The sequence below is a fragment of the Vanellus vanellus genome (assembly GCF_965231255.1).
Source record: "Vanellus vanellus genome assembly, chromosome: 8".
NCBI lineage: Eukaryota > Metazoa > Chordata > Aves > Charadriiformes > Charadriidae > Vanellus > Vanellus vanellus.
In genome coordinates this window covers 11711707-11739694 of record NC_138913.1, presented here as the reverse complement: position 1 = coordinate 11739694, position 27988 = coordinate 11711707, and the positions used below count along the sequence as shown (strand labels likewise).

The 27988-nt window shown below is 41.3% G+C and overlaps 1 protein-coding gene across 1 annotated transcript; it reads right to left on the bottom strand.

Moving 5' to 3' along the window:
• Positions 1 to 13616: 13616 nt before the first annotated feature.
• Positions 13617 to 26340, bottom strand: LOC309674811 (cytochrome P450 2J6-like; the record flags this gene model as incomplete). Its single annotated transcript, XM_082486967.1, has 9 exons — positions 13617 to 13795; positions 14820 to 14961; positions 16146 to 16333; positions 18026 to 18167; positions 20000 to 20176; positions 22150 to 22310; positions 23399 to 23548; positions 24685 to 24847; positions 26173 to 26340. The coding sequence occupies 9 exons, from the start codon at positions 26338 to 26340 to the stop codon at positions 13617 to 13619; spliced, it is 1470 nt and encodes a 489-aa protein (XP_082343093.1).
• Between the last annotated feature and the right edge of the window lie 1648 nt (positions 26341 to 27988).

The window sequence follows — 27988 nt, the reverse complement described above, 5'->3', positions numbered from 1 at the left end:
GGTCTGGACATTATCTTAGACTTTAAAGACCTGGTTCAATTCCCTGCTGTGCTACAGACCTCCTCTGTGATTCTGGGCAAGCTGCTTCATGTAGTTTCATGTTATAGCCAGGCTGTAATCTACCTATATAAGCAAGATGCCTTGAAAACAAATAGTCCCATCCCCTCATTTTCCCATTCACCAGGGTTGGATCTAGCAACCACACAGTTCTAAAATGACTGGGTTAATTTGGCTGATCTGGTGGAAAGCCTTTCATTTCCAGTTGCAGTAGTAGTTTTCTGCTGCCTCGGCAGTCTGAACACACTCACCTGCTGTCTACTGTCTCACACTAAGCAGAGTAAGAACATGGACAAGGACAAAAGAGGCAGGACCACCCCTTTTGGCACTCACTGATCACTTTAGCTGACACAAATCTTTATCTGTATCCTCTCTGCTTCAGAGTTCCTCCTACTTGAGCTCCTAGGGCTGTTGCTGTCACAAATACATTCCCAGTTAACTATTCCAGTGACAGTAGACAGAGAACTACCCTGTACAGAAACTATATTTGATCACTCTGGTGATTGTTTCCTTCTAATGCCCTAAAACATTCTTAGCTAATGCCCTAATAAGATTTTATAAGTAGTAAGTGTATGGATGGCTCAGGGATGGAGAGACATAATAACGGTAGAACTTTATGGAAGACTGAAAACAAATCTAATAAATTTGATATTCTTCAGAAACATTGTGAGAGACAATGAAGCATTGTGTAAAACACTTCAAGAGACCATGCAAAAGAGACCAGGAATTGCCAGCACTGTTATATCCCCCAAACCAAAACTATCTCTGAGAGATTGGTTTAGTTTTGTCCATCTTCAGCATCAGGAATTTGAAAGACTTTCAGGGTATCTGCCAATGCTCAGAAGAGGCTGTACTGGGGGAGGACAGTGGTGACCTGTAAGTGAAAAATTATTTTGATCCCATGTTGCAGCTGGATGTTAAAGATGGGAGTTTCCCCTCTCTCACTGAATGTGCAACTGACAGCACTGCTGTCTCATCAGGACCACCCTGGGAGAGGTCTGGGCAACTGGTTGTGCTCAGCAGGACAGTTGCAGGGATGCTGCACTCTCTACTAGCGTTTTACAGACTTTTTACTTGCCCAGCTCCCTCTGCTTTCACTCCGACTCTCACAGGAAGGAAGAAAGACCGAATACTTCTTGCCAAGGTGCAAGGCAGCAAGATGAAGCTAATGGGCCTGGCTGAGTCCATGATTCTCACTAAATCAAAGATGTGTTTGCCAGCTCACAGAGAGTATGAATTTCCAGTTGGATGGAGTTTTACAAGTTTTTACCCTTACACTTTGTGCTGACCTTGGTGTGTTCTCTGAGAAAGCACAATCCAAGTGCTTTTGCATGTGACCTCGTTAGTCTCCCCTCTTCTCTGGGATAAGTCAAAATATGGAGCAGTGCCCAGTGCAAAGTGTTCATTGCAGTTTCTGTTCCTGCCAAAAAGAGGTCACTAAGAACCCAGACCAGGTTGTCTTCATCAAATTGCAGAGCTGGGATTGTCTTTAATCTTCAGGCGAGAGAGGAGTGAGTTTAGAGTACAGCAGACATTACAACATGTGCAGTCATTAACTCCAGATGACTTCAGCAAACAATGGTTTGCAGAATCTCTGATCTTCCAAAGCAAATAAATATGAAGAGCAGTAGGAAATAGCAATAATAACTCAGAAGTCTCTGTTTCTTCATGTCTGAACAAAGTATCCTGTCTGGTAGGCAGTGTTAATAAGTACTTTGAATGATAGCAAAAGATCAAGCTGGAAGTTTTTCAGTGGCAGTTGTTACTATCAGAGATCTGCTGATCTGTTGAATTCCATGAGATTTTCTTATTTCCGTGAAAGCTTTAGGACAAGTTTATAAAGTCCCACTCCTCCACCACTGTCATCCTGCAGGGACAGAGCCCTGTGGTATCTCTGGAAACTGCAGCTGTTGTATGTTCCTTCTTTACCAAAGAACGTGCAAAACATGCAAGCTCTTGACAAGCGAAAACCTTTCTGTGAAGATCTGGGAGATGGTTCAGGAGCCAAGGCAAAATATCATAAACCAGTAGCAAACAAATAGCAGCCTTGCTTTATTCTTTCTACTTAAATTCCTAGCAGCTCTTTCAACATATTGAAGTATTCAAGATAAATTTTGGCAGTAAGAGCTGCTATTTAATTTTACCAAGGGATGCACTTTGGCACCACGTGGATGGTTCAGTTTCAGGTCTCTGATTAGCAGCATCTAAAAATATATGGCTAGAGCACCATGAGGAAACATCTGAAACACCTAACCTGAATGACTACAAAAAAAAGAACCCTTTGGTTGTCAAGAACAGAGAAGGCAAAATCTCAAGAAATAGTTTCTTCTCATCTGATAAATGAGCTTTTTAGATACTTTTGCCACTGTGCCATACTGTCAGCTAAATAACTGCTGCTGCAGCTGTCTTGCAGCCTTTTCTGCTTCTCATGTTTTGTCCTGTGGATCATACTTGGATGCTTTGTATTTTTTAATTTCTTTGTATTGATCATTATTCCATTTGTGCTGTTCATATTTTTTATTTTCTCTCTTATAGGACTCCTCTGTCTCAACCTTTCTACATCTGTAGGATATGATCTTCAAGCAGTTGTTTAACTGGTTCTCCTGGAAACAGCTCCATAGAACCAATGGTACTTACAGTAGGTTGGGAGATGGTATCCAAATTAAACATGTCATTCACTATTCCTCTGAATCATGTTCTCTACATGATACTCATAAAGAAGTAATTGCTGTGAGCCCAACAAGAAGACTCATCAATATTTTCCAGGCTGTGCTATGTAAAGTTGTATCAGTCTCTTTTGAGGGTGATCAAAGAAAAAAGCAGCCCACAGCCAGTGCACGTATACAATAGAAGTGGTAATCCCGGCAGTTCTGGTAGTACGACAATAGGTAATTCTGTGTAATATTATGTCCTCTCTGAGACTCTAATCACAAGGAAACAGAAATGAAGCTTTCTAAAACAGAGAAGAAATTATGTCCTTTTAACTGCCCTTTTTATAACCTTGCACTATTATTGCAATCAATATTTTCAAGAAAGCTTATTCCCTCATTCTTATATCTTGTATAGTGATATAGTCAACTCTTCATGCTCTGCTACACAGCAATAAGCTACATAACAGCAAACCCCTCTGAAGGAACTTTGAGTGCTAATGCATGACAGCACAGTTTGTTCCCAGGTTTCCAGCACTGATCTGTTGACACTAAACAACACTGGAACTGGGAAACTTCTCAAGTCTTACCTGGCACTTGATGACAAAACCTCTGAAAACTCCTTGCAATTTAGTGAGGCCTCTGGGACTTCCAAACTTTGTCTGTTGGCATTACACAGAGCTTATACTTAAAACATTGCCTGGTATGGACTTCTCTCTTCAGCGGCACCTCTCAAATCACCTAAGTGGGCATCAGTTGCCAAAGAAGCTCAGAATTAAAAGAATGGTGAATCTGATAATTGCAATGTTAGAAACAATTATAAAGACATGAAGTAGGAAAATAAATGTGAAATAGAACGCTTCTGCAGGTGGACACCAGGTCTCCTCTGGTTCATCCCTTCATTGCCTTAGCTATAAACCAGCAGTGACATATCCCATCTTAGACTAGACCCCATTCTGAGTCTCCATGGCTCTGATGACAATACCTGACAACAGTCTGGCCCTCGCTATAGCAGTAGATCTCTTCATTCTCCTTCCTTCTGCATTTGTTTAAGGGCATTTGTCCCTATGCAGCTTGGATTAGCAGCAGGCACAGGCAACAGCACAAAGAGATCATCCCTTCAGCTTGCTTGCCTGTGTTTTTCTTGGACATATACATCCCCTGTGGCAGGGTGATTTCTTTCCCTGGGAACCATCTTCCTGATTAGAAAATCATTCAATACTGGTTTATCTGATTTCTCCTCTCCCAGGGTGATATGACTTTACCTGTAGCAGTCTTCATGGCTTTTTGCAAACTAGCAACATTTGCATTAGAGAAAATATGATCTCTGTAACATATCTGATTAATTCTAACTCAAAGTCCTGGATGTGTCCTTGAAGACAAAACATATACCTTGTTGAACGCCAAAGTTGCCAGTCATTTTCCCCTTCTCTAGCAGTTTGAGGATCCAGGTCACTCCATGACATTCTTAAATAATCTCTCTCCTTTTGCCTCATTCTGGAGAGAATTTCTTACTGAGAATTTCTTATTCATGAGGTCGCACTAGAGAGCAATAGGTCTTAAGGAATAATGGACTGGGGAAGAGAGAGTCCTTAACTGAATGTACTAGTGACTATATTGGTTACCACCAAATATGGCAAAAGAAAACTAGGTAGGGCAGCATAATTTAGGATAGTATTTTTTAAGGGGAGAGGCTTAAATAAATCCATATTTATTGTGTGGAGCATCACAGATTTCTTTGGAAGTTCACTACTGCTAAATACCATGCCACTTTACCTCTGTAACTTTATTTGAACTTGGAAATCTCTCCATTAGGCTGCCTGAGCTTGCAAGAATAAACAAAAGGTTTTCAAATTGACTTAATTGTTCCCTGAGGGTGAAAATACTGCTTCCTTAACTGGCTTTTGGCTGAGTCACAAACACTCCATTTTCATTCCCTCTCAGGCTCAGAAGGCTCCCCTAAATCCATGCTTTTTTCCATGAACTCTGGCAGTTACGTATGTTTTTGCAAGAGTAAGCTACAGATACAGCATTACTCCACGTATAACACACCTTATTTACATGGCATCTTCTGATTATTTTATCATTTATCTGCTAGCTACTTTAAATATTTAAGTTGCGTAACTTCCTCCAGATGTCTTGTTGGCTGTGGTGCTATCTGAAACCAACACAGCCTAAAGCCTATTTCCAGTGGTGGGGAGAGGAGCTGGGTCAGGAGGGTGGGTCTCCTTTGCTCATCACAGCTCAGATACTGCTACACTAGGAAAGAAAATCTGGAGATAACAAAATGCTCCCTTATCTCCTTGGTGCTTCCTGTTTGTCCTCAATGCTGGCCAGGGCGTGAGCTGAACTTCTTTTACTACAACAGTAAGAGAGGCTTTTCTTGTCCCACCACTTCTCTACAGTCCTTGTACTTTTTCTTTTCTGGAACCTCCAGCAGGGCAGGGGCTGCTGGGCTGAAATTTGTTTAGTATATGACTCTTTTCCACCAGCTCTCTCTCACCTAGCGCACTGTAGTCTCCCAGCTCCTACTGAGACTTGCCTTTTCCTCAGAGGGGGAAATTGTAGAAGCTATTTTGAATGGAAATTTCATTCCATGTAGATGGAGGGAGAAAAAATTTGAAACCCTTTTGATTTGGGCCAAAAAACATAGGGTTCACAGCTGCTGTGTTTTTTAAATTTGATTGCTTTTTTTCCTGTGGATGTCTCTGGAGCAAGGAGAAATCTATAGTTAAACCCAAAATTTTTATTCATTTTTATAATATATGTTTCCATGTATTTGTGCATATAAAGCCATTGATTTGCTCTAGCTAATATGAGCTGCTCTTGAGCAGCAGAGCACTGTGGAACCCTCAGAACAGATAATTCATACAGATTTGTAGTGGCTCCTCAGAGCATGCTGGAGAATGACCCAGATAACTTAGGGCTATTTTTCCTGTGTTTTATTGTACCCACATTTGTCTGGGTTTATTCTATGTATTATTTTCTACCTTGTGTCTTCATTTTTATGTTCAGCCAGATCTATAAAACCATTCCACAAGGATTTTAGAATCATTTAAAAATGTCACATTGCAAAGCTTGTTCTACTCTTCAACTTCTAAATCACCAGTGAGGACATTAGATCAAGTCAAACCTTATGCTAGATCTCTTTGTACCATCCTTGCAAATATACTTTACCTCGTTCAGCAAGTATCCAGCCATGCCTGTGAGTTTTTATTGAGACTAATTGAAATTATTCTTTTCATACACGTCCAGAACATTACGAAATAGCCAACACAAAGCCAGCCATAGCACTGAACACAGTAAAGTAGGTTTAGCTAGATGCTAGAAGGATATTTGGAGCAGACAGTGGTCTGAAAGCACCTGCTACCAAGAATACCAGCACCAATGCAGGTTTCAGGCACATGCATTATGTCTTTGAAACCCTGGCTTTGTATATACCAAAGGAATCACAGGAGGCTGCTGCATGGAGTGTATGGTAGGGGCATCTCAAAGGTGGACAGGGTTACCAGTGCTTGGGAATGCAGGTTCAAACTCAGTTTGACAGATACTAGAAGAAGAGACTTATGAAAAATATAAATCAAACTTAAGATCACCCTGAGACTTGCAGTCACCGTGTCAACGTGCCTAAAGCACCCTCAGACCTTATGGAAGGCCAGAAATTGGCCTTCTAAGAGCAGTGGATTGGCAGACTGGAGATAAGTTAGATAGCAGATCTGCCAAGGCTGCTTGTCAGCCGTGAAAAAATAACATCATTCCAGCCAGCAATGGTGGGACAGAGCACTGGAGGCAGGCATGACTCTGGAGGGAGCTGAGGTAGCAGCCATTACAGTGGAGGCTGGGAATTGCCTCAGATGGCCAAACAGACAGAAAGCAAAGGGAGTTTTCACCAGCATGCAATGTAAGGATACAACCAGGTTCCCATGAATATAACGTTCTTCTAGACAAGCACTTGTAATTCTGTCTTTCCCTAGGGATGTTTCAGGGCTGGAAAAAGAGGTCTGTCAGCTTTGGTGTTTAGCCACAGTAGGATGTCTGATTAGAAGCAGTCCATCTCTCATATCACCAAAGTTAGCCAGCCCAAATTAGATTTCTTAGAGGCTGTTCTAACAGGAACCTCAGTGAAGAGGTACTTGCTTTCTACCAGTCATGACCATTTCTCTCTCTTTTCCCCTGGTGTATCCTTGTTTTCTTCCTTTCTTCGCTTACTCCAAGCACTGCTTTTTGCTCATCTGCCTTCTCCCCCAAACTCCAATCCATCTTCTTTACCAGCCATACTGTTCTCTTCCTCCAACACATCTTTCTCTGGAAAGGGCTCTCGGGCTCAGCGTCTGAATCCCAATATCTGTCCCCAGGGTTCAGGAATCCATTTTTTCCCCCCAGTACTTTCAGTCCCAGGTCAGACACCTTTTCTCTCATCCTCCATTCACAGCCTTTTATAAAGTTCAGCTACTGCCAGTCTAGCCCAAGCTCACCATCAGATTTCACTAGCAGCAAGAGTGTTTTGCTCTTCAGCTGTTTCTAGCTTGACAGCAACACCACAGCTCTCATTTCAGCGCTGTCCAGATTCTGCCTGGGCACTGCCCTCCTGCACACTGTAAGAAATGAATGCATTGCAAGAACCACTCAAAGCTGTGGAACCAGTCTCTTTCACCCACTGCTCACATTCCAACTGATTGGTGCTATGTAATACAAACTCCTGCTCAGGTTTTGGTAAAACACCTCTTTGAGAAACAGCTACCCACATCTCCCTTCTCTGGCCAAACATGGCAGTACTAACAATGAAGCAGCATTAATACTGGCCACTTAAACTTGAGCTTTGTCATAGCCCTGCTGGGCAGTGGAAGTGGGTTAATAAATGAGACCAGAAAGTTAAGGTTACCCTATTGGAAGGGTAAATGAAGATTAAAAATTGGCTTTGTTAATAATTACACTGATAACTGAGTAATGTGAACCTTACCTCTTACAGAGTTCACTCATCTCCCTCCACTGGTCGAGCAATTGAATCCTGCATGCTGTCTTGTAATTAGTCTACAATCACTCAGGACCTTTGCATACCATGCAGTCAAGAATGTGAGTGATGCTTTTGGGTACTGGCAACTCCTAAATAAAGCTGTATTCCAGATCCTCACTGGTGTTTGCTGCCCTGAACAAGCTTCCTGCATCTGGCTAGTTGCCTGTGCATTGGCTCTGTGCTATACCCTCTGAACTCCTACAGACTCATAAACTCATCCCTTACTGTTCCTTTATAAATCATGATTGTGAACTGGTTTGAACTCACTTGAGCCCCCCCAAAAAAATAATAAAAAAAAGTAAAAACTGTTGGCTTTGTAAGGTTTGATCTCAGAGAAGGCACCTTCTTGGTAGCGCTGATTAGATCAGACCTCCCATTCTGAATTACTGTTAAAAAGCAAAAGGCACCATAGTGTAAGTCACCTCAACAAATGAGAACAATTTCTAACAGTGTGATTTCAATCTAGAGAGACACCTCTAGGGCTAGGGGACAAAGAAGAAATTAAACTTACTTATGCATGTTGAAAAAGGATTAAAGAGCTGACCTTTCTTTTTTTAGGTACAATTTTTATCTACAAATCTAATCTAGCAAAATGACTTACTGATTCAAATCAGTACCCATACCTCCCACCATTTGATTTACACACAAAGGTGCCTTAGCCATAATGTTTTGAGTGAAACAGCAAAGCTGTTCTTCAGAATTCATGTTTGCTATCTCTTGTCCTCCAGTCGCTATGTGGTATGGCTTATCTGATCGGTCTGGCCTATATCATTAGCTATAACAAATACCCAGAAGTAAACCCAATATTCCTTATACAGTCCTCCTCTCAAAAGGATGCCTTTGCTTTATTCTGCAGTGTGTTTCTGCATATGCAGCCCTAGACCTCTCTTTCTCTCTCTTCCACTGAGTATTTTTTAGGGTGATTTTTGCAGGTACGTTAACTGTATTTTTCACAGGTTGAAACTCAACTGTCTCCAAATCTCCATAAAACTGTTCTTTCATGACACTGAAGTTTGTTGTTACTTTCCATTTAATTCAGCTGCAAACATTATTAATGTAGCATTTGACAATGGTAAATATAATGCAGATATTGAAGATAAAAAAGAATTGGGCAGATAATGACATTAACAGCGTAAGGATTTTATGGGAAGGGATTTCCTCATCTCAGGTTACCCACAATTCCCAGTTCAAGGCTGCCCTGACAGCACGGACTTGAGCGCACATCTCACATCTGATGATACCTGGCTCCTTAACAATGCATTAAAGGAAGCGTGTGTAACCCCAATTCAATTAGCATATTATCTCTTTTTTAAACCAGAAATTTCATTCTAGTACTGAGGAAAATCTGATTTACTGTTCAGAATGCATTTTTCTCACCTGAAGACATCTGGCAATGAATAAATTAAGCTTTGAAAAGAGCCAGCAGCAAGACTTTTAATCAAAGGCAAATGAATAACGTTAAGTGCATTTTGGCTCATACTCCAGGACTACAAATTGCTTGGATGAGCACCTTTTTCTAGTCTCCCAAGTTATGTCTCAGCAGGCACTTGGTCAGGGCACTGTCTGGAAGTAAGAGCAAATTGTTCAAATGGAAAATATAAGATTGTGACAATAAATGTTCAAACTGAAGATAAATATTGAACTATTTAATTCTGAGTAAATGGCATAGACGTAGTGTGTCAGATCAAAGTTCAGCTAGTCTCATGTTCTGTTTCTGACGGCACATGATAGCAGATTCCTTAGGAAAGTTTGTAAAAACAGGACAAACCAGAAACACTGTATCGGTATTAAACAACCCCAAAGTAATTTTCCAGCTGAAAATTTATTCAATTGCTTTTTAAACAGAAATAAATGTTTAGTACAAGTCCTATGATGAGGCATAGCTTACCAACAAGGCATGTGCAGTGCCATCCCCTCTGGCTCTTTTGAGCAACCTCCCTTTTTGTTGCATTTGACACCTGCCAGCTCTTCCATGGGGGATACAGAGAACGTTTCCTTTTCTGTTGCCTCCTGTCTGTTCTGGGTTTTCTAGACCTCCTCAAAAGTACAGAAATAGTTTCCCCAATTGTGCTATTCTGGTGCAACAGACAATTTTTTTTCCAAAATTTAATCTCATAAATGTCACGTTCCCCCACTACATGCTGTTGATTCACTGTTTCATACACTGGAACATCAACAGGGACAAATTAGCCCGAGCCTTTGACACAAACCAATTTCCCAAACAACTTGTTTGAACAGAAAGGAAAAAACATCAACTCTTGCTTTTAATCTTTGGATGGATGCAAAATCTACCAAACCTTTGCACCAAGCTCTCCCTGTCTCTAGTTTCTGGGTTTTCCTTTTGCCAGGATAAATAGTTTCCCTGCAGTTTGGCACACAGCCTGCCACATGTTTGTGGCACTAATATTGCTACCCAGGAGACCCCTACCATGAAACAGAAAGAAAAGCACAAGAAAAAAATTAGCAGAGGATCCTTGTATCAGGCAACTTAGTAATATTTTCCTTAACTGTAACCTTAGCAGACCTGAGCACCATATAATGTTAGGCAGCTCTCTCCTCTTGTATCCATCAACATTAAATATTTTAGGCTTTCTGGATTCACATACTCAGGCTATCTTGCAAATATGAAACAAAGCAGCCACTTCCGCAGTTCTGTGATGTGAGCTCACTTTTCCCTGAAGGAATTAAATGCTTTGAAAAGTAATACACCTGGTTGTGCATCTTTCCCTGGAATAAACACCTGCAACCTGGTTTCAAACCGTACCAAACAACATTATTAAGGATGACAGTTCTACCACAGCTCAGAGACCTGAGGCTCTGTTTGACACTGGTTATCCAAAAAAAAAATAAAAAAAAAGGATGGGGTGGAGGGTTAGTGACTCCACTTAAAAGAAATGTTGCATCACTCCAGTCATCAGCACCAGGGCGTACACCTTTTAATCTGGCAGCTCTTTGATGGTGTAATGCAGACATGTGCCTAGGGGCTGTAACTAGTGGGCAGCTAAGTGATGACAAGGTGAGGGATGACAAGGTGATGGTCCGGAGAGAAAGCAGCACTTGGAGGGGCAGTAGGGGAACAGGGCTGTGGGCAGGGGACTAGGGAAGTCAGCTGTGCCAACCAGTGGTGACTCTGCTGTCATCCCTCACCAGCACCTGGCCTGGGATCCACTTCAGCTCTTTCCCCATAACCTGCAAATTTCTCCACTGGAGAACTGGAGGTCTGCAACCCTGGACAAGTACTGGGAGAATGATCTCTGGGAGCGGAGTTGTTCTCCATCCCAGAAGCAGTCCCAAGCTTCCCAAGAGAAGATTTCCTAAGTTTCTGTTTGCCTTCCACCATCAGCTCTCTTCAAATCTTTATGGGAACACATGGATGTAAACTGGTGCTGTAGATTTCCAGACTTATGGCACTAGCCCAGAAAAAGAGGGTTTGGCTGCTTGACCCGTGTGGACTAATCCATACAGGAGACTACACACACCACATTGGCTCCACTGCTCAGGAGTAGCAAAACTGTTGTGCAAGACCGTCTGGAAACTCAGCCTCCTGAAGGGAGAGCATGGGGGTGTTCAGCCAAGTTTTTAGTAGGCTCTTCAAAATCAAATGCACATCTTTGTACTCTGCCTGGTAGGGGTCTGGTGGACAGAGTCCCTGAGTAGCTGAAATAGGCAGTTAAATTACCAGTTCTTTCCACCTTGTGCCACTCCTGAGTCCTGCCTAGTCACAGGGAAGCTATCCATCAACAGTACTGAGTACAGCTGCAGTCTCAATGCAGTAATGTTCCAGCCCTTGAGCACAAGTAGCTTTACACACATCTTGTCATGAAGCTTCTTCATCGAGTGGCAAGATGACAAGGAGTGGGCAAAGGCAGTGAGAGACACCATCTCTAGCAGGATTAGTGGAGAGGAGTGGGTGTGGGAGGGTGGGGCCGAGGACAAGTGCAGATAAAACTGGAAAGGAGGCTGAGCAGAAGTGTGTAGGCCCTGGAACAGTATTTGATATGCTGTGTGGAGTAACAGGCTGGATTATTTATGACAGCTATTGCTTTTGTAAAACCCTTTACTGTCCTGATTTCCCTTCCAGCCCAGCAAGCCTGCAGAAACTGGGTTGCGTTGGAGCTGACCACGGCAAAAGCTACAAGGTATGCCAGGATCTGGTCCAACTCAGCCTGATTTTCAGTAGTTCTCATTTCTTTTTAGTAACATTCTCCTCCATTTTAAATTCAGGGAATTCAGATGCACTGCAATGATTTAATTGCAAATAGTTTATATTCCAACATAAAAGCACTTTTGGTCCTCATACAAATTCAACCCTAAGTTTAAGGCAGTGCTTACAGACAGCTCTACTCAACTCCAGCATTTGAATCCTTTCCAAAAGTGATTTGCATTCAAGAATACTACAGCACTTTGCTTTAACAAAGCTACAGCTGAACTTGGCTATCACCTCCAGCTGTATGCTTAAACTGTCTCGGTCATGAGTTGAATCAGTGCCAGTGAGCAGCTTTGTTAAGTAATAGATATTTTAGAATTCCTGCATCAAGTCATCATTTATGTCTTTTCTTACACTGAGGTACTTCCAGTGTGCCCTCCATAGTTACTGTGTTCTTTTCATGGGCTGGAGCTCCAAAGAACAAATAAATCAGATCTTCCAAGCTCCCTCCTGAAATATCACTGGTCATTGCTTTCAGCTCAGCACTAATTCCTCTACTAATACTTGTGCAAGAAAGAGGTAGAGGAGACAGATGCTTGATATGATGAAAGGATGCAAGCTGTGGGAAACCAAAAGGAAAGGTGAATCCTGACATAAAGTTTATATGGATATAGGGTAGGTGGGAGTAGGAACTGAAACTGGGGAAGGAGGATTGGAAAGAGATCGAATGGAGAGCAGGAAGTATGGTATGGGTTGTAATGAAGGAAGAAAAGGGCCCAGAGAAAATGGGGAACATCTGAGTGTTCAGATAGCCCCTAGAGGCTGCCTTCCAAAGTCTCTACATTCCTCTGCTGCAAAATTAGCAGTGAAACCCACTGGCAAAATGAATATCCCATCCCATATTTATGCCTCATCCAAGCAGGATGGATAATGGGCACAATTCTGCATCACAGAAAGCTCATTTTAAAAAACCAAACCGAACAAACAAACAATAAAACACCTGGCAACACATTATAACAATGGTCAAGCTCTGAAGTCACAAATTCACATAGCTAATAAACACCAACTTTAAGTTTCTTTCTTCAATTTTAAATTGACTCTCTTTATCTCATACATGGGAGATACTTATATTGAATTCAGATATGCACTCACATTGTTACGTGTTTCCTGGGGTTTGGGATGTTGTTTTTTTTATTTTGTTTTGTTTGTTTGTTTGTGTTTGGGGTTTTTTGTTTGTTTGTTTGGTTTTTTGGTTTTTTTTTGCAACCTGTCAACAAATTAAAGTGTCTAAGTTCAGGACATTAAAACCACAGTAGGGCTTCAAAAGTGTGTTTTCCAGAGTCAAATTACTTGAGGTCGTCAAACCACTCACAGAAATGACACCTACTCGGGTATTGCTGAGATCCTCTGTTGAATTTTGCTGAGGTTTGCTCAGGACTGAACGTCATGAAGATTCTGCTTGGCTAGGACAAGGAGACACAGCATGTTGGCTCCAGATGGGAACCATAGTGTATTGCTTCAAGTGCTCTCCAAGAGGAGAAAACGGTTAAGATCCTTGCGAGAATATCTTGGACTTTCACGAGGACCAGACCAAAAGTACTGGTAGTCTGGATCTTGGCTTGCATCCACTTTCGGAATACCCCTGGGATAGAATCATCAATATCCTGGCTAGTAGAAGTTTTACACATCTGAGAGGAAATTCACTGAAGTAAAGGTGGCTGTCTCAAGCTGGTAAGGGACGTGCTGCAGCCTAGCGTGGAATGGCACAAACCCTGTACGGGTGGGGCTGCAGTGTACCCCCAAAAATGGGCTCTGTGTTGATCTTTGTCACCCCTTCAGGCAGCCGGAAGGTGAAGGCCCGCAGTAGGTTGGCAAAGAAAATGAAGAGCTCAGTCCTCGCTAGATGCTCCCCCAAACACACACGGTGCCCTGCAGAAGGAAGTGGGAAAAGGACAGTGAGTATCTACAAATTTTTTAGTTTCATAACAACTTTGTTCACTCTTGTTATAAGCAGAGTGGGTTTTTTTGTTCAAGGCCAGGATCATGAAAGCCACAAAACTAAAACTTCGTGAATTTTTTCTCAGAAAGATCCCATCCAATGTCGTAGGGCAGGAAACACCAAATGAAAATCTCAATGAAAATCCCCAAGGTCCCACTATCAATACTTTCTTGACCTTGCTTGCCCTGGCAGAAAATTATTTTATTTTCACAGGAGATGTTGAGCTTCAAGGACATACACAAAGAATCTTCCAGCTGTTTGCACATGCTTTCTTAGTGAGTTGAAGTCAGCAGATCAAAATTACTTAGCAATGGCATTTGCAATTGAACAAAGGCTTGGTTGCTTTACAGGCAAAGCAAGAGGCCTAAAGTTAGTTTCCAAGGGTTCCTCATTGAAACCAATGGCATGAGCAGGAGGTGAATAACACATTCACATTTCCAGATTAGCAGGCAAATGAAAGAAAAAGCCAAAGGAACTTTACTATTAAGTGTGATCTCTGACCGTGCATTGTTATCTTATTTCCTTCTGTTGCAACTGGATTTTCAGTTCTGTAAACAAGAACTTAATCCTTCGTTTATGAGGATGTATTCTTCCGTTCTTTCAACTTTTTCCCTTTAAAAGGGATTGCAAGTAACTCCAATACACACAAGATACATTGCTTCTCAGGAAAAAAAAAAACCAACATATAAAGAATACTACAAAACTTGTGGATTACTGCAGCATGCAATAAGCCTAGGAGGTTCAGGAGTTCAAGTGTCCCACTACAGTGTCCTAAGAACAGTTTGGGATCTGACAGAACAGAAGTATCTCAACTTGGCAGATACAAGCCAGTACTGTCCTTTAAAAGCAGTGAAGAGAAGAGGTAGAAGATGTTTTCTGAAGAAATACCATGTCTCACACTTCTGTATTCTTCATCTAATCTATTGGGTTGGTTCAAACTGCCAGTGTGTTTACCTGCTGAGAATGGTAAGAAGGCTTCTCGAGGTATAAAGTTTCCTTCTTTATCCAGAAAATGGCCAGGGTTGAACTGCCGAGGTGTCTCCCATTGCTCAGGGTCATACAGAACAGATGCTATATTTGGCAAAATGATGGTGCCCTGCAAGGAAGAAACTGTTGATTCAGTTCCAACTACTAGTCTCTCACCCATCAGTTTCTGCCTGGCAGATGAAACTGCTGCTTGTGCCATTTCTTTGTGACGAGCAAATATGATGTGGTTAGAAGATCATTTTCCTAGAAAATTTGAGTTTATGATCATTTTCTGAGTTGGAAATTATCAGTTCTCAGCCCTGCAGCTATGTCAGTGGGTGTTAACAGCATTAGTGATGTTGGTACAACTCCATTGTGACCACTTTTACTACTAATCTTAATAACACTACTAGTAGGACTCTCTTGTTGATATTCAGGTCCCAGCATTCAAAACCTCCTTTTGGGCTTCAGAGAGAGAGAAATGCATGCAGAAATAACTGCAATACTGCATTGACAATGACCTCTGAGCCCTTTTAGCAGCAGTACTTCAGGCTTTTTCTTTACTGGTTGTTCCCAGCAGACCAGTTCATGTGCCTTACCTACCTGGCTGTCAGAAGACGACAAAACAGAATGAAACTTTCACCACAAAATTAGTTAGGTGGGGCCAGTCCCAGATGCTACTAATGGTACTGGCCTCTCCCATCTCTCTTGCAATAAAAGCAACCAATTCCTGTTTCTTGCTAGTGTTTTACAGTGAGAACTGGCAACCAGCATGGCTTATGTCACTCTAAAAACTGCCTTACTGGCTGTGAACACGTGTCTTAGGCAGTATTTAGGAGCAACTCCCTCACTGTAATCTGTAGCTGACAGTCTCTGCTGTTACAGATTCACGCAGGTGCCTTATCTTATAGAGTCAGTGGAGCTATGAGCCATCCTCTCACAAGTCTTCCTCTGTCCCAGGAGTGCTGGCAGTGCCAAATTGGGCAGGATGTCTTAACCAGTGCATTGGCAAACCAGCTTCTCCCCTCCGTCCATCCCCAGTCAAGCAGAGCTGGTCTCTGCAGTTGTGCTGTTTATCAGCAGAGCAGGAGCTAAAGGCTTCTGTGGCAGGGGTCTTATCAGCTGTCTGAGCATCAACACACTGAGTGAGAGACGTCTTTTATTCCCGGAGCCACAAAGAGTAACGCTTCCCCAGGCACCACGTTCCTGGGTTACAGGGAGAATAGTTTATAGATGGAAAATGTATTACAAAACGGGAATAAAAGCTAAGTATCTCTGCTGAAGAAAGAACAGAGGCTGAAAATGAGTCTGTACCTTTTTGACGGGGAATCCTAGCAATATTGTGTCCCTCACACACACTCTGGGCATGCCAACTGAGATGATATTGCTGAAGCGCTGAACCTCATGAACCACAGCATTTGTGTAGGGCAGTTCTTTCCGATCCTCATAGCAAATTAACTGGGAAGGACCCAAAACAGCATCCAGCTCCCTCTGCACTTTTTCTGTGGAGAAATATTCACCATTTCAGATGGGAAACATGGATAAAATATTGTAATTTGTCTCTTTTCTTAGAGCAACAGGAAAATGTATTATTTCAACATAGTACATTAAGTCTATCAGCTATGATTTAATGACTGAGTTTAATATATGAAAATAAAAATAAACAGGGAAAAAAACCAACCAAGTGTAGTCCAGATCGTAAGCAAGAACTATACTATACTTATTCCAGCTCTAATATTTATCTTACAGAATGTTTGGTGGGTGTGGAGTGGGTCACTTAGTTCCAGGATTTGAAGTTATTTAGGGATTGCTTAGTTTACTTTATCTCAAAATCTAAATCTCATTTACAAAATTGACCTAAACGCCTCAGATATTAGCTCCCAGTGCAAGGAATGAGTTGAGCAGAGTTGATCCAACAACACCTGAATCAGCCTAAAACCTTGGATGGAAATATGCACTCAGTGGTCCAGCCTTTTCAGCCTCCTACTGAGGCTGCAGGAATACAGGTATCTCCCTTGCTTTCAGTGCTAAAACACAGCAGATGGAAGAGCCACAAGCCTCAGAAGTACCCAAGTCCTCCTTAAACCCTGGCCATACCCTTTCTCTTCCTGACGTAGATATGGAAACTCAGCCTGGATCTACAGAGACAATCATGGAATTGGTGTTAATTAGATAAGCAACCTCTTTTGCAATATTAACTCAGACAGGACAGTTTGTGTGTACTGCCAGCAGTTCTTGCCTGAAAACACCAGCTCTACATGTCAGGCAGCCAGAATCCTCCCCTTAAACTTTTTTCGGTTTCTACATTCTTTCCATTCCTTGCAGATGTTCTATATTCATGTTTTGTTTTCTCCTAAGGTTTATGTGCTGCTTTGTGAACAAACTGCAACAAACATCACTGGTTATTTAAAGACTAGATGCTAACACCATTGGCCGGTTAGACACAGAATATGCTCTACTGAAACCTTGAGGCCACCCCTGAGCAACGCATATTCCATGGAGGCCCAGTGCCTAGCCTTGTGCATGAAACACTCAGTAGAGACAGGATGGAGCCACTGCATTCTTCAAGGAAGTATATGGATTTGCACTGTGCAAATTATCTTGCATCTCTCTACCTGTTTCCTGACAAGAAAGATACAGGAAGAGGCAGCCATCTCTGCCAGGACCATGGGCCTTCCTTAGGGCAACCTGCAGCCCTTCATAACCTGCCAAGATGTGTCCAGCTGGTCTGTCCAGTAAGGGATCCAGTCTGTTGTTTAGGAGCATTGGTGTGCTCAGCAAGGTGTGTCGTGCCAGGAGGGGAAGAGAATGTAGGCTGACTGTGTGGAAAACACAGCAAAGCTGTGTTAGCACTCCTCATACCTGAATGATGTCTGGTGCAGACAGGACTCTCATTAGAGCTCTGATCTCTGCTCCTGCTGCCATCAGTCAGCCTGCAAACTCTCCACACAGAGCACCTCACTGACTTGTCACTGCAAAGAGCTAACTTTTGTCTCATAGAAAGTGCCTTCCGCCACCTGGTTTGGTCAGGTCATGGGATGGGCCTCTGATTTTTCCCTCTGCTGCTATTCTTTATGTTTTCAGAGAGTGATAGCCAGGCTCAACTAGTGGCTTTTGTGCCTGCAATTTATTCTATTCAGCCATCATTAACATTTGTAGTAACCACAGGATTTCATAACAAGAAAGCCTCTCACCTTGGATGTCTGGATTCGATACCATGAAGAGCAGTCCCCAGTGCAATGTTGTGCTTGAGGTCTCTGATCCACCAAGGAAAAGATCATTTATAACATATACCAAATTTTCTTCATCATATTTGGCCTTGGCCTCATCTTTAGACTGTAGATGATAAAAAGTTGAAGTTAGAGCATAAGAGTTAGGTCATCCGGTGTGCCTCCTGTGCAAGACCCCTTATTTCCACAGCTGGCATGTGCACAAAGAATATTCAAAATCACAGTTTTTGATGAGTACTAAGAGATTAATAGTTTCCCAAGTGGACATGGTAAGTCTGCATTGCTCTTTTGCATGAGGTGGAATATTCTTTCATTAAAAAACAGCAATTTTATGCCTGTTAACTCAATCACAAAAACTTTAAAGCACACTACAAGTTTTGCAGTTAGCCTAGAGTGTAATTCTAAATAAGTGCCCCACAATGTGTCTCTGACTAGGCCTTGGTCTCTCCAGTATGCTAGCAAATAGTGCTAGCAAATACCAAAGGAAAATCTCTCTGAATAAAAGGATCTCAACAGAACATCTTGAGAGTAATTTCTTCTCTCCATTCAGGATAGATGTGCACTAGTGGGAGAGAGATACCCAAGTATTTTCTTCTTATAATAAGGGATAATAAGGGAGTAAAATATAAAAACAATTAGAGAAAATACATTAGGCAAAAAGATTTTAAAATAAACAGATTGCAATAACTTGCACCCTTGACACCAGAGAAAGCTGCATCTTTGCCTCTAAAATGATGATTCTAGTAAATCTTTTCATACTCATTCAGATATAATGCACAAAAGGATGCATCAGCTCCTTCCAGAGCCCATAATCCAACGCTGAGAACACAGCAGCCTGACTAGCTGAAAGCTTATGACCAGAGGTAGAAGCTACATAAACTTCATCTACCCTAGGAAAGAGATGCTTCTTTTAGCTCCCGAAAATATCCCAAAGTGACGAAGTTTGAAGCAGAAACTCTGGTGCTCCTAGCAGAGCCTCTCTGGCTCATGAGTTGCTTCCTGCTATAGAAAAAAAAAAAGCAGGGACAGGGAAGAAGATTAACAACTTATTATGGCATTGTTTCTGAAATTGTCTCCTAGGCTCTCCAATTTGAATATAGGTGCCAAGCCAACCATGTCCCAAACTGCGGGGAAATTAGAGGTAACACAGGCTTGGGACCTCAAAATGCATCCCATTTAGGACCTACTGATGACAGCATCCATCCGCCAAGAAGGCTGACAGGTGTGATGCATAAAATACCCATTCCAAGGTTGGTCAAACAATTAAGTAGGCTGGGATTGCTGCGGTGCGACTGCTGAAAGGGACTGGGCTGGAGGTGGAAGGACTACTCTCTTTTTGATGCTGCAGGAATGATACTAAGGGATTTCAGGATAACCTGGGAATCCTTTTAAGAGTGGAGAATGTCCTCAGACCAGGACCTAAAGAGAGTTTCCAGTAAAGGGAAGATCCTCCACAAATGGTTCCCTCCCCAGGGAGGAACCACATAGCTGTGTAGGACAGCCAGTGTTAGGACACACGCTGAAACCCAAAGAAGAATATCAGCTGTTTCATGGTAATTATCTATGCATGCATATTTGATCCTGTTGTAAACATGAGGTACCCTGCTGTAGAAGATGAGGTGGTCTACCAAAGTTACATAACCTACAGGCAGAAACCTGTCTCATATTTACTACAGGATTGAAGTACACACATGGATATTTATTTATGGAAAGCAGATGATAGCTCATGAGTTCACATCCTAACATACTTTGTGGTAATTCATTCATGTAACCAAAACATAAAACTGGATGCCTTTCTTGGAGCCACGAGTTTATAAGTCCCAAGCTACTGTTTCACATTTAGAATCCTATGAAATGTAAGAAACTATGGTAGAAGGGGCCAGGGTCTGTTTGGCCTTACACTCCGTAAATACGTGATCAGACAGAACAAACACTTACTTTCTCCATCTCAGCCAGGTAAAAGTCAATGAAATCCTGTGGTTCATCTGGTATCCCTCTCTCCACGTGTCTTCTGATCTCCTTCCTTGCAAAAGAGCTCAGAACATCATAGCAAGATAACGCCTTCTGATGAGGACCAGGGAGACGGCACATCAGCCAGGGTAAGATTTCATACAGCTGTGGGAGTGACATACAGGAGGTAGTGTGAATTATCTGTCAGTAACAAAGCTGCTTTTAGAAACACCAAAAGGCTGAATTGTCCTGTCTGGAAATGTTGATAGTGGAACAAATTGGCATTCTTTTAAGTAGATTTTTGCCATCATGTGGGAAAACTTTACTAGTAATTTTGACATAATTCTGGGGGTCAAGGCAGCACTGACAACACTCTGCTCATGCCAGTAAGTTTACTTGACTAATGCAGAGCACTAGAAGATATTATCTATATCTTAAGATAATATCTATATCTGTATTATTATATCTATATAATATCTATATCTATATTATTAAGATATCTCAGCTGTGCAGAGCACAGCTGTAGACTCTAGCTCCCACACACTCAAAATGTAAGGACATCCTTTCCGGATACTGTGTGGTTACTAAGATTAACAAGTCTGCAGCCTCAAGTAACTGGTGGAATTTGTGGAACTCGCAGAAGGAAAGTGTAGACTGGGTATCACTCTGAGAGCTAATTTAGTTTTTCCCGTAGAGATCTCGTGACTGCTACAGGACCAATAATTGTTCTGATGGTTAGAAATATTATATCTTCAGTCTGCTGAGTATATTTATACACACATTTGTCAACTGAAAGTATTGTCTTCTAGCTTGGACAGCTCTCTCTTTACAGCATCTGCCTTTCTACCCTGCCAAGCAAAGAGCATTTCTGTCTTTGTTCTTTCAGACTTAACAAATGAAGTCTAATTTTAACTGATAGTTTGTAGGTCATCCCATTAACACTTCTCTACATTTGCTTTCAGACTCACAACATAAGGTGTCCAAGACCCTAGAATAAGTCCCACACACCAGAACCCACTTCTCTGAATCTAAAGGGAAAATAGTGCTGTCACCACTCTAAGATTCTGTTTGCCTTTTTCATCCTGTTATCTGCTAGTTTACAACAGTCCCTTTCCTCTTAATATTTGCACTGAAATGTTCTAAGCTCATAGCAGATATTAATCTCATTAACTCCTAATATGTTTCATAATTTAATTTTGTACTAGTACAGTTTGTTCCATTCTTATAACTCGAATCCACAGTGCTTACAAACTCTTGCAGCAGGATATCCTGAACTTCCTCTGTATTGTTAAGGTCTCCTGGCTTGGATCATCCACAAATTTCATCTATTTTTCTATTTTCTACTATGGGAAAGTTGTACAGTGCTACCCTCATAGGATAGATTTCTTGAAAAGGTATACTACCACATCAGCATTTTAGTTTGCCTTTTCATATAAACCTCAAATCTCAATGGAATTTGCTATGCCATGCACAGTCCCCATTACACCCAGCTTGTCCCTCTTTAAGGGTCTAAACCACAAAGCCTAATTCATGGGGAAAACTTCAAGTGCACTTCAAGACACTTCAAGTGCAAAGTTGGCCTTAATGGTATGTTGTGGGAGTCAAAAAGTCCCCGACACAACTTGAATTGTGAGGCTGTCAGAGAATGTATGTATTGTTTTTGTAATGTGGGAATTGCGAGCTATAATGAAGTAATGGAAAGACGTATAATGAATATTTTATTATTTGTGAGGGAGGAAAAAAAAGAAAATTGTTAGCATCCAAGTAAGTAGTAAAAAGCAGAGCAGTGAACTCAATGATACTCATCTTTGGCGGAGAGAAGTAAATCATGGTGGGAGGAGCAGCACTGCAGAGTTCAAATTTATTACAAACTCCAGTCTCAAATTAAGTTTAAACGTTTCTGTTAACAGTCTCAAAAATGCTGAAAGACTTAAAATGCCAGGAGTCAACAGGGAGATATCCCCTAAACTTACAAAGAAACAAGAGAGTTCTTAAAAATGGCCTGAAAACGAAGGAGGCAGTAATAAGGTCCCCAAGGATACCTCTTAGCTCACAGTTACATTTGCCAGTTGCTCTGTATTTAGTGAAGACTCATTTTCTACCTATTTCAGAAGAAAAATACCATAGTATTTACTCACCCGATGAACAAAGCTGCCTGCAAATCTGAATAGATTCTCCGTGGCGCTGATCAGTTCATGGAAGGTTTTGTCCTCATCAGAGAAGTGATATCCAAAAACCAGAGCACAAATTACATTTGAAATAGAATGGAAAAGAGGGAAAGAAGGATCCACAGGTCTTCCTGCAAACACAGTAATTGATACTCACTCTCAATGTTTTCTTCAGGTGTTCCTTATACAGATAGGACAAGATGTATTAGAGATTACATAAAATGTTCCCTTTATCTTTATTCATGCTAGGGCATGAATGGGGATAGGGATGTGGCGTTAGTGCGTATTCATGAAAATAAAAGTCTTAGAGCAAAAGACACTGTTAAACTGTTTCCTCATAACTCTAAAATAATCTCATAGCCCTCTCTGTGAAATAACATTGTACAACTAAGATCTATTAGAGGTTTTCATATCAAATCTGCTGTCCTCAGTTGTGTGGAAGACAAGTCATAATGTGAGAAGGAAGAAAAGTCACTGGAGATGAACTAAGAGAAGACAGTGACAGACATGCTCAAAAATGTGAAAACCTACTTAGGACAAAAGACTGAAGGAATTTGGGAAGGTTTAAGAAGCACAATAGATGGATAGGAACTTCAAAGTATACATAATAAAATTACTACAGTCTCAGCTGTGAACAGTAGATCATCAAATCTGTCTGATGATTTGTTTGGAAATTATGAGGCAGACATCCATCAAAAATTATTTAGATAGAAATTATCCTGGCTTGGACTGTAGGATAAACCTGCTAATCCACTGAAGTTCTCTTCCACCTCCTACTTTCTTTGATTCTCTTGCCAATAGTTGCTTAGCCAGACAGACACTAAAATATCCAGTTTACCTCATGGCACCTAATGTCATTGAAATTTAGAGACTTAGAGAAATGACTGTAATACTCTTCAGTTTCCTATTGTAGGAAGTCTAAGGATGGCTCAGCTGTGCAGTTCAGTGACATTGTATCATTATGCAATCATATCACAGACAAATGATAAGCCCATGGAGGTAGGATTTCAGAAGTTCCCAACTTCATCAGGTTTATGAACAGCTTTTTAAGAAAGAAGTTCCCAGTTGTGATACTACGCTCTATCTGCCCTTTGGGCTTTGGTAAGTTTGGATACACCGCTTTGGACCTGCCCCAACCCTAGGAAGGGGTAGGTAAGTTTGCATACTGAAGATATGGATTCAGGACTGAAGTGTGTCTGATTTCTTAGCAGATAGATACCTTTTTGGTTCACAAAGAACTCCACCAGGTGAGCGGCCTCCTCTTGCACTCGATACTCCAGGCCTTTTTTCCCCATTCCCAGACTGCGTAGAGTCATTATACCAAAGCGTCTCTGCTGCTTCCAGGAGCGACCACTTGCCAGTATAATACCTGAGGGTATTCCCTGGCATATTAATATTTGCCATAGACATGAACAATTAATTTAAAATGTGTTATAAGATACATAGAGTAAATCAGGGAATACACCGTGATACAAGTATCTTTAGGTAAAATTATCAGTAACCAGCAATCATAGCCAAACACACCCAAACTATAACTAGACCACGTTCTTAATACTGATTGTAGTTAATCTTTGAAAAGAGCAATCTAAGGATTTGCTGACTCTCTATTTCTTGACATCTTAAAAAAATACCTTAAGATGCCTTTTTAATAGTTCTGCTTTAGCTATACTCAAGTGATCAAGCTCAAGACAGGAATAACTGGATGAATTTCTACAGAGTGGTGTCAAGGGTTAGGGTATAGTTGTGGACATACAGATCAGCTAACGTGATGCTTGTAGGTTGATGTGATGAAGGTGAAGGACAAGTGACATTTGGGCCCAGTTTCTACCGTGGATGGGAGACCACTCCACTGATTGTGGTTTCCTGAAGAGCCTGGAACTGCTACTGTGATGGTGATGCTTTACATAGCTTTAAACAATCTGTGTTTGATTTGGTATAGCAAATGCAAGGGACAAGAAAGAAAAGACTGCAAACTGCTGAAATACACTAAGGAGAAGTAGATTTTCGTGTGTCAGAGGCACTCTCACAATCAAAAGTTGTCCACTGAATGTTTAGAGTGGCTGCAAACACAGCAATGAAACTTTTGAAGGGGGATGTTATAGGTGCCTTGTTCATGGTGGAAGGTTTTTGGCAACCATAATATATGCGATTACCAAACATATAAACAAGCTTTGCATTCATGTAATGTACAGTAAAATCACATGCAGCAAATTGGATTATTCTGTGAGGAGGAAAGATTGCCGACTTCTGTGCTGGGATCACATACACCTTTAACAGAGCAAAAAGGTCACCTAGAAACAACCTGATTGGGAGTGTTTCCCAGGCTTGGGAAAGCTCGGGACAAAAGACATCACAGCAAATATTAAGTTAGTCTCAAGAGCTAATGGAGAACTTGGACAGTATCTGATAGAAGAGCATTCTGAACAGGAGGGTAGAGGGTCAAAAAGGCAGACTAGTTTGCCAAGTCAACATTCCTGTGCACTATTAGTGGCAGAAAAACCTCACCTTTTCCTTTGGCCATTGCTCTGAAGAAAGGCGATACCATCCGCCCAGAAACGTCTTCAGGGTGCGTAGTCATACCGTCCTTCACTGCATGGTATCCATTCAGTATGATCACTGGGGTCCACCCGAACCACAAAGTATATATGTTACCATGAGTTTTTGCTAGCTGTAAGTGGAAAAGGTGCCAGAAAAGAACAGATGAAACCCCATACATCTCAAACAGGCACTGCACCTGCTATTCACTGGCCCAATGACTAGTTTTGTGCTGGAAACATCGTCCCTGTGCATATAATTATAGCTAGAAGCAGAAAGCGAACGTTGTTTTTCTGAGAATGAGGCTTTCAGCAGCCAATTTTATTTACCCGGGGGGAAGCGATTTTCTTTTCAAAGCACAGGCTGCAACAACACTGCAGGAAAAGAAAGAAAACTTTGTATTTTACGTTGCATCACATCCAACCCCAACATTTGTACGTTGTTAATTGAACAGCCACACTCTGCACCTCTCTGGGGCTCTATGCCTCCAGCTAGCTCTTTCCTTTGCAAAAGGAAACCAACCGATTAAACCTGCTCCATCCGTGTGCTCCAGGAGAGGAGTTGGAGCCAGAAATTAGTCAACAGCCATGAAGTGCCAGTGGGCTGCAGCTGAGTCCAGGGACTCCTCACAGTACTGACCTCTGGAGACAGCAGGGGGTGTCCAAGCAGGGTCAGGTGTATGACAGAGGAAAGTCAATCATTTGTGGAAAAATCTTTGTCCAAGAGCAGGACTCTGCTCCAATACACCCACGATGATACAAACGAGGTGGTAGACCACCAGAATTGCATCCAATTGATCACACTAGTCACTCACTTCTCCTTGTATTTCTTTAGGTACTGGCTTTCCTCTCCCTGTTACAGCATCACTACCTCTTTGAGTCTGCACTGCACTCCCTGATTTGTGTGTGCTGTCTCAGGCATAGATCTGAATTAGAGGCCATCTGCAAACCATTAGAGGAATTACAGGCAGGGACTGAGACCACCTAGGGAGGAGCAACTGTCTCTAAAAACAAGTGGCAACCAAACAGTTTTAAGGAGGTGTTGGAAGATGGGGAGTGTATGCCCTTTCCCTATTACAAGCATGCATACACATGCACCATATTACCCACTTTGTGATCAAATTAGGCAATGCCGGTGCGTCAGAATTTTAAAAAGTAACATATATGGACTTATCAGCAATGGAGAAGCATCTTTTCAATTATTGGTATTCTCTGAATTTAATAACAAGTCAGAAACCCTGTCCCCAAGTTTATTTGATTAAGGACATTAAGTTTGTCATGAAGATGACATATTCCACATAAGAAGGTGACCTGAATGTAGGAATCAGGTTGATCTTTACATGCCCATATCTTGTCTGTAACTTTCTAAGACTTAAAAACTTCACTTTGCTATTAACATATCAGTTTTGTTCAAGCTGTGACTAAAATTAACTGATTAAGAGCATCTTAAAAGAAATACCTCTATCAGAAGATCCCGATGAAACTGAAAGTTCAGGTGCAAGTTTCCAAGCAATGGGAGAGGAGTTGGTCCAGGAGGGAATTGCTTGCATGCCTTTCGCAGTTTGAAAAACTCAACAGTTAACAAAAAAATGATGAGGACTACAAAAGCTTGACTTATTGTCAGCATTTCAGAGCGGATTTATCAGCCTGTCTCTATCGAAAAGAAGGTACTGGAGCTTGGAAAAGGTGATCTTCCTTCTTGTTCCACCAGTTCTCTCTGCAGACTGAGTTCTGTAAAGCCTCGGCTCCTTTCCCTCCCTCTGTCCCTCCCTCTTTATCACTGCCTGCCCTTTTCCTGTACCCCATCATTTCCCATACTGAGATACATCAAGCTGATCCCCGACCAAAAGCATACCTAGGTGGCTACAGCAAGCCACAGTATGACAATGTGGAATCACTTGTACTCAAGGTATTTGTCCTGAATCTTGTGTTGAGGAACTGCTGGTGCGTATTGGGAGACCTGGATCGGAATCACACCAGGTGAGAGTCCTTGTTGACCACTGGATATGAGATGAGTGGAAATCAGTTTCATCTGCCTTGGGAACTTTAAAAATATACGTTGTTTTTCATCTCAGAACCACTGAATTCAGATTATGAGTGGTATGTGTCAGTTACAATAGGTTAGATTTTCCAGGTGCTTTAGTCACAAACACTATTTAACTTATCTTGAAGTGTGGTTGTAAATTCAGATTTTCCTGCCAGTACACACCATTCACACAGGCAAAACCAACAGTAGTTGCAGACTAAGCATGCAATTAGAAGACACAAATGTTACACGCAATTTCTGAAAATTTGGCCTTAATTGTTCAGTCAATTTTTTTTCCAGTAAATGGAAAAAATAACAGTTTTGTCAATTGAAAATTAATGACATGGAGATAATGCTTAAAAACTTACATTACAATTAAAGAATAGAAAAAAATCAGAATTTGTCATATTTACAAATTAATTAAATATAAAATTCCAATTGTAATTATTTTACATTTTTTTAGTTATGTAACCTAATTGAAAGCTTCATTTGCCTTGGTATATTTTCTACATTTTTTTACCAATTTCAGAATTCTGTCTATTATTATGAGTTATTGATAAGTTTATAGGACACATCGAAAATGTTTCCTATGATAATGAAGGGACTCACACCTAGTTTGAAACACAGACAGAGGAAAGCACTGTGTATCAATCACCGGAGGATCCTATCTTGCATTGCAAAGAGAAAGTGTCTTCACTAGAAACGAAGTACAAGTCTGAACAAGAAATTGCCCTGCCCTCCAACGCATATATAAATGCACTATTTTGCAAACCTGGCAACATTAAGAAAGTAATGTGACTCAGTGATAGCAATCCATCTCCTTCATTTGGCCAAACTTTGCAGGTATTGTAGGTACCTACATGACTGCGTTATAAAGTGAAGACAGCACGGAAAAGGTTTATGCCCTTACCTGTGCAAAAATAACAAAACATTGTCAGCAGCGTGTGTGGGAAAGAGGCTGAGGTGGGCTCCATGGCTTTGCTAAAACCAGTGCAAGCCAGGCACAACTTCCCACTGTGAGGCTGAAATCTGCAAATTACAAAAAAAAATTTGTTTCTTCAAACCAAAATAGCAAGTTTAAAATTTTGGAAAAATTAGAAGAAAATTAGCTTTGTGCAAACAGCTGAAGTCAGAAGAAATGTTGAATTACATAAGTTTCATGAGCAGACTAAATACAATCATAGTCATCTCTCATCTGTTTGGTCAATATTCCGTTGCTTTGTTTTAGACATTTCATACTTGGTGTAGT